The 12,239-nt window shown below is 42.0% G+C and overlaps 1 protein-coding gene across 1 annotated transcript in view; it reads left to right on the plus strand.

The window, feature by feature from the left end:
* The window catches only part of PCSK2 (proprotein convertase subtilisin/kexin type 2), a 208,000-nt gene that overhangs the window by 120,543 nt on the left and 75,218 nt on the right, over positions 1-12,239 (plus strand). Inside the window, exon 5 of the mRNA XM_066595463.1 lies at positions 3,783-3,820. Within this exon, the coding sequence (XP_066451560.1) occupies positions 3,783-3,820 (38 nt within the window). The remainder of the gene's footprint in view (positions 1-3,782; positions 3,821-12,239) is intronic.

Below are 12,239 nucleotides of genomic sequence, written 5' to 3' on the forward strand. Positions count from 1 at the left end.
TTATCTTGGGGCCCCCCAACTTCTCTTAACCCCTTAATGCACAGGCATATCATGAAGCTCCTGGGCCCCAATGCAAAACCTGTAACAGGGCCCCCAACTATAATGCTTTATTCACAGTACTGGGCTTCCTATACGGAGGAGAGAGGCCTTATGGGCCCCTTAAGGCTCCTGGGCCCGGGTGCAACCGCATCCCCTGTATCCTCTATAGTTACACTAGCATATCTATCCATCCATCTATCCATCTCATATCTATCTATCTATCTATCTATCCCATATCTGTCTATCTATCTATCTATTCATCTATCCATCTCATATCTATCTATCCCATATCTATCTATCTCATATATATCTATATCATATCTATCTATCTATCTATCTCATATCTATCTATCTATGCATCTATCTATCCATCAATCTCATGTGTATCTATCTATCTATCTATCATCTCATATCTATCTATCTATCTATCTATCTCATATCTATCTATCTCATATCTATCTATGTATCTCATATCTATCTATCCCATATCTATCTATCTATGTCATATATATCTATATCATATCTATCTATCTATCTCATATCTATCTATCTCATATCTATCTATCTATCTTGCTATCTATCTCATATCTATTTATCTATGCATCTATCTATCTATCTATCTATCTATCTATCCATCAATCTCATATCTATCTATCTATCTATCTATCTATCTATCTATCTATCCATCCATCCATCCATCTCATATCTATCTATCTATCTCATATCTATCTATCCCATATCTATCTATCTCATATCTATCTATCTATCTATCTATCTATCTATCTATCTATCTATCTATCTATCTATCTATCTATCCATGCATCTATCTATCTATCCATCAATCTCATATCTATCTATCTATCAATTGATCTCATATCTATCTTTCTATCTATCTATCTCATATCTATCTATCTATCTATCTATCTATCTATCTATCTCATATCTATCTATCTATGGAAAAGTGAGATGGAAAAAGACCTGGGGGTTAATAGTGGATTGTAGACTTAACAGGAGCAATCAATGACAGTCAGCTGCTGCAAAAGCAAATAAAGTCTTGGGTGCATTAAAAGAGGTATAGGGGCAAGGGACAAGAACATTATCCTCCCACTATATAAGGCACTTGTCAGGCCCCACATGGAATATTGCGCACAGTTCTGGACACCGGCGCTCAGTAAGGATGTTGCAGTGCTTGAGGGGGTTCAAAGAAGGGCAACTGAATTAATAAACGGAATGAGAGGACTGGAATACCAGGAGAGGCTATCAAAATTGGGATTATTCACCCTGGAAAAAGGGGCGACCAAATATCTATCTATCTATCTATCTATCTATCTATCTATCTATCTCTATCTCTCTCTATCCAGTAGCTAAAGGTTCATGGGCGCGGGTGCAAAAGTTTATCTTGGGGCCCCCCAACTTCTCTTAACCCCTTAATGCACAGGCATATCATGAAGCTCCTGGGCCCCAATGCAAAACCTGTAACAGGGCCCCCAACTATAATGCTTTATTCACAGTACTGGGCTTCCTATACGGAGAAGAGAGGCCTTATGGGCCCCTTAAGGCTCCTGGGCCCGGGTGCAACCGCATCCCCTGTATCCTCTATAGTTACACTAGCATATCTATCCATCCATCTATCCATCTCATATCTATCTATCTATCTATCTATCTATCTCCTATCTATCTATCTATCTATCTATCTATCTATCTATCTATCTATCTATCTATCTATGTCATATCTATCTATCTCATATCTATCTATCTATCTATCTGTCTGTCTATCTATCTATGTAATCTATCTAATCTGTCTAAATAGATGTTACATGCAGATCCATTGAAATCAACTGGGCAGTCTTGCGGTTTTTTTGTATGCGTAAAAACACAGTGGATACGAATACAACACAGGCATAAAAAACACATACGAGGTTTGCTCAAAAAGTATCCCACCTTAATTTTTTTGTGCGGAAACAAATTACGCTAGGGAGGCGTAGTTTGGTACACGTAATTAGGCGATCCTAATGCGCGTGCTTAGATTTTTTTTCCCTGCCTGCAGTAACTGTCAGTCACCAGCAGATAGCCGAATGAGGAAGTGTAAGCGAGCGCCGTCTTGAACAACGCTACTGCATTAAGTCTTGTGTAAAGCTTGGTGATTCCCAAGTGGAAACAATTCGCAAGATTCAAAAAGCCTTCGGAGATGAAACAATGGGCACCAGACAAATAAAGGAGCCGCTTCAAAGATGGGTGCACAGGTAAGTCCTGCAGCTTGACTCTCAGGAGGAGTTTGCTCAGCGAAGACCAGAATGGCAAAATGCTGTCAAAATAGCCACTAATGTCTTTGAACAATCCCGCCTTGAAGAACTTGATGCCAAACGCCAAATTCGGAAAACTTGCTCAAAGCCCTCCTATAATAACACCAACAGTTCTAGTGGATTACCATACTGTGCCACCCCACCTGTGACCGGACCTTTAAGACCAAGTTCAGTTTTGCATCACATATTCGAATGCATGCCCGAAGCTGGTAGGGTGTCGCCATCGAGGAGGAGGACATCATTATCATAATACTACATGTGAGAAAGATAGGACAGGACCAATCTTCCGACTTTTTTTTCAAACTTGCGGAGTTTGAATAGTTTGAAAAAAAACTTGAAAACCCTGGTGCATGCACTAATACGCTCAATAGAGGCAAGCATATTAGCATATGCCCCATGTGTTTTTGCCCTTATGTGGCAATCGACCATGTGAGTACAGCTTGAGACTTCTTTCGCACAGGCATTTTATCGCGGCTATATTGCCGCGATAAAACGCCAGCCAAAAATCGCGACCATCTGAACTATTGGATTCCAATCAATGCATTTGATCAGATGGTCGATTTTCCCCTATGCAAAATCAGCCAGCCAGAAAAGACAGCGCACTTGTCCTATGTTTTTCCGGAATACACCAGCCATTCCCATAGAGTCCTATGGGAGCTGCCGAAAAAGGGATGGGGGAGGGAAAGTCTCGCATTGGTAAAGTCCCTTCCCCTCCCCTTGCCAGCAGCTTCCATAGGCTGGGGAGGGAGTTTAGCATGCCTAGCTCTGCCAAGCTCCTGCCCCATCCTACCCCCTCCCCTTGCCGACAGCGGGCAAGGGGCAGAGAGGGGGAAGGAGTTTAGTGCACTAGCTCTGTTAATCTCCCTCCCCTCTTTTTGCCGGCAGCTGTCAAGGAGCGTAGAGGAGGAGGGAGTTTAACACACTAGCTCTGCTAAGCTCTCGCCCCCTTCCTTTGCTGGCAGCCGGCAAGGGGCGGAGAGGGGGAGGGAGTTTAGCAGAGCTGAACTCTCCTCCTTTCCGATGGTATTCCGCAGCCCGGTTGTCTGTACGAGCGTGAAAATAGAAGATGCATTCGCGATGCGGGCGGCTGAAAATCTCATCACCCGTGTGAAAGAGCCATGAGATGTAGATATCCAAAACTAAGCATGAAGTGAAACTGTGAGTCTTAAACAGTACTTCAGCTACCAATTTAACTTCCACTTACAACTTCCACTAAAACCAAAAAATTTATTTCTTGCCTTTTTGAGGGTCTGACTTGCGTCATCCTCTTGTGGTCGCCGTCCTGACAAATGTCTGTGTTATGCATAAACTGAGTGCATACATCTGTCAAGTGGAAACCATTCTGGGTAATCCTTCCAAGTGTCTTCCATTTGTCCCCATTTATCTGTAGCGTGCATTTGTTTTTCTCAGCCTTGCTTAATAGATGTCTTTTGATTTCAGGAATAGATTACCTTCACCCAGATCTCGCCTCAAATTATGTGAGTATAATACAGTTCATTATAACATTTAAAGGCTTTTGTAGATGCCACGTTCATTCATTATCAAAGAGACGGCAGCAGCCATGTTAACAGTTGAACTACTAATCTTTTGTTAACTGCATTTAGAAATGGTTGCAATTATAATGGAGATGATAGAATATAAATGAGATGGGTTGGGGGGGAGGGGATTTACCTAGCAACGAGCTCTATTGAAAATGGACAACACAGAAATAGTGTCACGCTGTAGTAAAAAAAAGTATTGTGATTGTTGATAAACGGCAAGGAGGATAGCACTGGGCCAACAGCGCAGTAACTTCTTGATATCGTGCTGGTTCGATGTGATGTTAGCCCTGGACCACGTGATGTGCCGGGCAGTGCATGCTCAGTGTTATTGTCAGTCAACCGAGTCAGCCTATTAGTTCTTGTATAGGGTAATTTAAACCGCATCCTTGTGTAAAGGACACCACTTATACGTCCTGTGTACTGGTCATGTGTCGTAGTGGTCAGTGGAGCTGCTTTCAATAATCCTGTTAGAATTCAGCTTAGTGCTTCATCTACTTCAGTCTCCGTAGATTAGTATTTAGTGCTAGTTGTTTCCAGTCTAATTTGGACTGGTTCTCAACTTTTCTCCCATAGTAGGTTCGCCCTTTTCAGGGTTGGTGTTCCACTTGAAAGGCCAGTCTGATTCAGGCAGTTCTAGTAAACTAGATCATCAACTTTAAAGTAACTCTTAGCATTTTACCAAAAGCCCTCTTTCTTAGACCATCTAGATTATTGGGTGACCAGTTTGGCTTAAAAGGGGAGCAAGCATTTGAAACCAAGACTTGTCACCTCCAGTTGTTCTAACTAGTCATAGCAGATGTGACAGGGGCAATAACAGCATCTTTCTGCACACACTTCCAGGTTCTGTCCTGGGGTTAGGTCTAGAGGGAGACCTAAGGTCTCCATTCGAGCAGGGTTTCCTGTCCAGCATTTGTACTAGATAGGAACAGAGCCTTGTTCAAATTGATGCTTTATTGGCAGGTCTGGGATAAAGTGATTTGGTGCCCTAGGAAGATCTAGCAAATTGTGACTCCTTCCACTTTAATGAAAAAAAAATGTAAAAAATTACATGACTTGACCACCCCTTTATTATAGATGCCCAGATCTACCAACTCCCACGGTAAATACAGACCCTTGGATTAGCCCACACAGTTTTTTGTGGGGGACTGATCTAGGGGGTCTGCATTAATATAGACCCCCTGGACTAGCCCCCATGAATAATATATGCCCCATGGACCAGCCCCAATGATTAACATGACCGCACAACACAGAACTAAGCAGTTGACATCGCACCCATTACAGGTGTGGGGAGGGACACAGGAGGTGATTATCTGCTTTTTTTTTTTCAATGTAACACACTTCAAATTAAACTCAAGGGTTGGACTGCTGTGCGTCTCGGCCCCCTTATGACCCCTTTCTGGTCACCAAGTGGAGTGGGCCCCCCTAGTCCCAATGGGTCCTGGTATCTGTCCGGGTTTGCCGGGTGCTGGGCCTGACACTGAAAAATTTATAAATGCTTTAAAATTTAAAAAATATCTCAAATATTTAAAGGGGTTGTCCCGCGAAAGCAAGTGGGGTTATACACTTCTGTATGGCCATATTAATGCACTTTGTAATGTACATCGTGCATTAATTATGAGCCATACAGAAGTTATTCACTTACCTGTTCCGTTGCTAGCGTCCTCGTCTCCATGGTGCTGTCTAATTTCAGCATCTAATCGCCCAATTAGACGCGCTTCCGCAGTCCGGTCTTCTCTGTGGTGAATGGGGCCGCTCGTGCCGGAGAGCTGGTCCTCGTAGCTCCGCCCCGTCACATGTGCTGATTCCAGCCAATCAGGATGCTGGAATCGGCAATGGACCGCACAGAGCCCACGGTGCACCATGGGAGAAGACCCGTGGTGCATCGTGGGTGAAGATCCCGGCGGCCATCTTGCTAAGGTAAGGAAGAAGTCACCGCAGCTCGGGGATTCGGGTAATACTAAACGTTGTTTTTTTTTAACACATGCATTGGGTTTGTCTCGCGCCGAACGGGGGGCCTATTGAAAAAAAAAAAAAACATTTAGGCGCGGGACAACCCCTTTAAGCATATATAGGAGTAAAAATGTAAATATCAATGATAAAAATGTTTATATTTTTTTTATGCGGAGCTAATTTTCTCAATGTGGAAGAACAGAATGTGTCATACTGTTTAATTATTTTAATACAATTGTTATCATCGGGGCCAAATCAAGGTCGGTGGTGGCCCTTAGGCAAAACATTTAGCGGGAGTCTCTTTTTCAGGCCTCATTCGCACGGGCGATTTTACGTTGCTATTTAGCCGCAATTAAAAGTTGGCCAAAAATCGTGACCATGTGAAGCTTTTTTGGGTGATTGTAAGAATAATTGCCCAGTGTTAATCAAAAGGGTCACTAATAAACAATAGAAATGTCATTTATCTTTAATCTTCGTCAACTGCGCTGCAGCATAGATACATTACCAGGACTGAACGTTACTATATAAAGGTAAATCTATTACCGAGGCAAATAGATGAAGCGCCGAATTACAATGAGGTAATTATTATGGGGGACTTTAACTATCTGGATATAAAGTGGGAAGCCGGAACCTGGGGATCTCATAAAGGTAACAAGTTTCCATCAATAAATATAGACAATTATCTTACCAAACTTATGTAGGACCCAACTGGAGGGACGGCCATTTCTGACTTCATGTTGACCAACAGACCAGACAGGATAACGGGTGCAGGTTGGGTGGCACCTGGGACCATAATATAATATATCTCCATTTGTCTTTTAAGATAGAGTTTTATCGGGGAGCTACAAAAATATTAAACTTTAGGAAGGCAAAGTTCAATCAGCTCAGAGATGACCTTAACCATATTGACTGGGTCATTGTCCTAAATTTGTAATTTGGAAGAGTTGTTAATTTACACGATTTGCAAACTGTTTTCTTTGACCTTTGCAGTTTAATGAAAAAAGTAATAATGTTTAAAAGAATAAAAATAAGAGTACAGAAAATAAATGGAAAATGTTTAAAAGCATCTTAAATACTCATTGTGAGCAGTTCATACCTTAGGGGAATGAAAGGGTTAGAAGTATTATAAAATCACTGTGGCTCAATAAAGATGTAAAGGGGTCAATAAACAGCAAAAATAAAGCATTTAAACTGCTAAAACAAGAAGGCAGCGAAGAAGCACTAAAAACCTACAAAGAAAAATATAAAATATGTAAAAAAACAGATAAAAGCAGCAAAGAGAGACAAAGAGACTCAATGCCAAGGAGAGTAAAACTAACCCGAAATGGTTCTTCAATAGAAATGAGCGAGTATACTCGCTAAGGCACATTACTCGAGTGAGTAGTGCCTTAGCCGAGTATCTCCCCGCTCGTCTCTAAAGATTCGGGGGCCGGCGCGGGTGACAGGTGAGTTGCGGCGGGGAGCGGGGGGGGGGGGGGGGGGGAGAGAGAGAGATCTCCCCTCCATTCCTCCCCGCCCCCCCGAATCTTTAGAGACGAGTGGGGAGATACTTGGCTAAGGCACTACTCGCTCGAGTAATGTGCCTTAGCGAGTATACTCGCTCATCTCTATTCTTCAACTATATAAATAGTAAAAAGATTAATACTGAAAGTGTTGGATCTTTAATAAATAATGTAGAAAAAACCGTAGAGGGTGATGAGAAAAAAGCAAATCTATTGAATAGCATTTTTCTCTAGTGTCTTCACAGAGGAAGATGAAATGTCAGATGAGATTCAGAGTGATAAAGTAAACTCTCCAGTAAATGTCAACAGTCTAACCGTGGAGGAAGTGCAGATCCATTTTGAAAAGATTAAAGTAGACAAATCGCCAGATCCTGATGGCATACAGCCCCTGGGTCCTAAGGGAATTAAAGGGGTTGTCCCGCGCCGAAACGGGTTTTTTTTTTTTTTCAATAGGCCCCCCGTTCGGCGCGAGACAAACCCAATGCATGTGTTAAAAAAACCAAACGTTTAGTACTTACCCGAATCCCCGCACTGCGGCGACTTCTTCCTTACCTTAGCAAGATGGCCGCCGGGATCTTCACCCACGATGCACCACGGGTCTTCTCCCATGGTGCACCGTGGGCTCTGTGCGGTCCATTGCCGATTCCAGCCTCCTGATTGGCTGGAATCGGCACACGTGACGGGGCGGAGCTACGAGGACCAGCTCTCCGGCACGAGCGGCCCCATTCACCAGGGAGAAGACCGGACTGCGCAAGCGCGTCTAATCGGGCGATTAGACGCTGAAATTAGACGGCTCCATGGCGACGGGGACGCTAGCAACGGAACAGGTAAGTGAATAACTTCTGTATGGCTCATAATTAATGCACGATGTACATTACAAAGTGCATTAATATGGCCATACAGAAGTGTATAACCCCACTTGCTTTCGCGGGACAACCCCTTTAAGTAATGTGATAGACTGACTGTTCTTTCTTATAATTAAGGACTCTATAGTGATGGGGTCTGTTCCGCTGGATTGGCACATAGCTAATGTGGTGCCAATATTCAAAAAGGGGTCAAAAAGTGAACCGGCCAGTTAGTCTTACTTCTATTTTGGGTAAAATGTTTATGGGATTTCTAAGAGAGGCTAGATACAGCACCAGAACCAAGATTACTACATGAATTCAACACCAAAAGCAAGTTTAGCAACTTTAACCAGCAGTCTCAGCCTTCCCATTTAAAAGGAGTATCACCTGCAGTCACTGGCCGTTTCATTAACTATTTTATGGCCTTTCAAGAGCACGTTCTTTCTTTTGGTGTGCACACACAATGTGTGCAAAAAATTTGGTAATGTGAATGACCCTATCATTAGGCACACACAAAAACAGACGGAAATAGTCAGTCTGATGCCTCTTTTACTACTGACATTGCAGACGAAGACCTTGTTCTTCAACCTTTTGCCAATCTCCTTATGTAGTCACTGAAGTGTCATGGTAGGGGCAGGCGATTCAGGAACCAGAGTATGATGCAGACACCAGCCTTACAACAATATATATATAATAACAAATAAACTTGCAGAATAAGTCGGCACTGCAGTTATTACAGAAATGTTGGATAAAATAACTAACTCTAATGATATGTGCAACTCTAACATAGAATATTATAACTATCTTTTATACATCAAAGTAAATAGCACTACACCTCAGTTATAAAACATGTGGCAGTCCCACTAAATGTTTCAATGAAGCAGTGGCAGTCACCCCCCCCCCCCCCCCGCACACCATCTGAAAGTAACTCAAATGTTGTCCAATATCTTGTTTGTAAATGGCAGATGAATATGTATTTCCTTGGTGTTGGCTTGCATATTTTTAACTGGCAGGCCTGTGCTTCAGTTACTATCCATGTGCACACATCGTTTTTTTTCCAAGGGTCTACCTCACTTACCTATCTTCAGTGTGTTTGGTATCGTAGCATAGGTGAAGTGTCTTTGGACATCTGTTGGGGTACCCAGATGCACAGAGCTGCAAGATGATTTGGGTTTTATTTAGCTGTAGTCCCTGAAGCTTTGTTCTCTCAGCAATATCAGTGATGCACTTTGGGGTCATGATTCTCTATTACAGTCTCCCTCTTTTCTTATGCCATTGCCCCTTTCTAGCAGGCACAGAGCCTTCAGGACATGTCTCAAATGGCTCCCTCAGCTGATTTCTCACTCCTCTTGCAGCTCTCTCTCCCTGTGATGCAGTCTTTTACTCCTCTTGCAGCTCTCTCCCTTCAATGCAGTCTCTCACTCTTCTTGCAGCTCTCTCTCTCCCTGGAATGCAGTCTTTCAAGGTTGAGTAACACTGGGATTGCTCTCCAGTTTGTCACTCTCTCACCCAGCTCCTACAGTTCCCACCTAAGCACTCCGACCCTATGCACCCCCAGTCCTCCATATATCTCACCTAATCTCTGCACCCAATGGGAAGTAGGATACAAAAGTCAATTTTAAAGTAGGTTCAAGAAAGACACAATTTCTGCTTCCCATACTAACAAAAATCTATAAATGAAGACAGGAAATACACAAATTATTTCTCTCTTACACTATTCTCTAACACAGAAGGTCCAGGAACCGGATTTTGGATTATGGATTTTCATAACTGAAAATGTTGTGAATTTCAAAAGAAAAGATTGAGAAATAATGTTGGAATTGTGTAGTGGACATATTTGGAGATCATGAATGAAATAACTTCTTGAACATGTACATTGTAATTCCTTCCTTGAGCACATCATAATTCGTAGTGGCGAAGTACATGCGAATTAGAAAACAATAGCCCCAATTTTCGAAACGTTACCATTCTCATTAGTATCTTCCAGAGCAGATGCTCTGTGGGCTTCGTATTGTTAAACTATTGTCACTTATGATGAAGCTATTCAAGCGACTTGCACCGAAGCTCAACTAAGCCAAATTAAATGTGAAGTGCAAAGATTTGATGTGTTCAAGCTCTATTATTTATTAAAACCAAGTGGCTACTACAAAGGAAAACCATTATTATGCTTAGCAGAATAGCCGCATAATTTCAGAGTCTGATGAGCCATCACCGTCCTTCGATAGGAATAAAATTAATATAAATAGAGTCCTTTCCGTGATTTTTTTCCAATATCTTGTGTTTAAGTCATCTATTTTACATGGTTCGTAATTTATACAGCTAAAATGCCAAGGTTATGTAAATTCCGCAGGTTATTGGTTTCTGAAAATAACTTCCATCTCCTACTTCTCATTTATTGCTGAGCAGTCGATGGATATTAATGATATGAATAAGACTATGAAGCCCTGTAAAAATGGAAATAAAATGCTTAAAGTAAGAAATAAACACTCCTACGCCTTCTCCAATTCATATCACTAAGTACAATACATGGAAATATTATACAATTTCCATTTTTTGGGTTTTTTTAACAAGAATTTTTATTGAAAATTTTCAGTATATAGAGAATATACCAATAGAAGAAGTTACACAGGCTAATCATGGTAGAGTAATTACAAAGCAACGTGTGAACTGGCTAGGCTAATGATGACCAGGAGATAGTGTGCCAAATAGCCAGAATTTTCTCACCTTTCGTCGTTGCTTTTTTCTCGTAGATGCGGTTTGTAGACATCAATGGCCTGACCAGTGCCAAATTACAGATCAAATGAGGAGAGGGAAGGGGGCGTTCTAGGGGTAGGAGGAGGGTTTGTTATTGGAACACACCGGTACCGATCTGATGACTTCGCTGCCAGGTGCCTAATTGGTAGATATGGAAGCCCATTATGAGGAGATTTTGCTAGCAATTATCCATCAATAGCATGAAATCACTCCATGTTATGTCAAGACACTTCTCCATGAGAACTCAATGAATTCTACTTTATTATCAACATTGCCAACTCTTATACAGGAAGAAGAAGGCGTATCCAAATGTTGCTTGGTACAAAGATTAGTGTTACGTAGTTTACTGTTACAAAGGAGAAAATACTCATTGATCATAAGACTTATTGACATCTACCAAATAGTCTCAAAACTCTCAAGGCCCGTCTCAAACACAGAATTACCTAAGTCAGGATATTGCTGCTGCATTAGACAATAGTTCTGCTATAGCTGTGTGTCTTCTCTGTTAACATAGCTTAGCCTTATTTAATTTGTCTGTTGACTTCTTATCCTAAAATCCTAGTTACCAGCACTACAAAGCATAGGTTTTAGTCTTCTATTTAAGGGTCAATAGTCCAATACAAGGTAAGAAACATACACTTATTGCATTCTGAAACTTAACACCTTATATTCCATGACAGGTTCTTCTCTCTCGGGGCCGCGACCCATAGGTAGAATTTTTTCTGAATTTTATGGGAATACTCTAGGCAAACTGATACTTGATACATCACCTTCAGCAATGCACCCACCATCAGCTGTCGGGCGCAGGGATGGGCCTGGCATGACATCACAGCACCAGTGCTAGGTCACATAATGTCTCTGCCTGCGCAGGCGCAGTGTCATTTTGCACTAGATGTCTAGGGAGAAGATTCACCCTTCTGTTATTAGCGCTGTAGGATGTATGGGCTGAAAGACAGCCCAGTCAAGCTATCAGTGTATTTTTTAGGGGTTTTATTCTATTCAGAGGATCCCGGTTATACTCTTCTATTCTGTCCCTTAGCTTGTCCTGGTGAAGTTTTGCTCCTGCAATACTGATCTTTGGCTATCTAGTGTTTCCCGTACCCATGCCCTTGTTTATTGTTCTGCCAGTGACTTTATGTTCTTTGTTGCATGACCTCCTAGTTCCATCTACCATCTTTGAATGTTTTATGGAGTCTACTTTCATCCCGGCTGTATCGCTCTTTTCAGGGCAGGTGTGCAATAGTTGTGTAGGACCGGAGTAGGGAGAGTATTAGGTCCCATCCATTACCTCCCTTTCCCAGTTGT

The sequence above is a fragment of the Eleutherodactylus coqui genome, chromosome 3 (genome assembly GCF_035609145.1).
Source record: "Eleutherodactylus coqui strain aEleCoq1 chromosome 3, aEleCoq1.hap1, whole genome shotgun sequence".
NCBI lineage: Eukaryota > Metazoa > Chordata > Amphibia > Anura > Eleutherodactylidae > Eleutherodactylus > Eleutherodactylus coqui.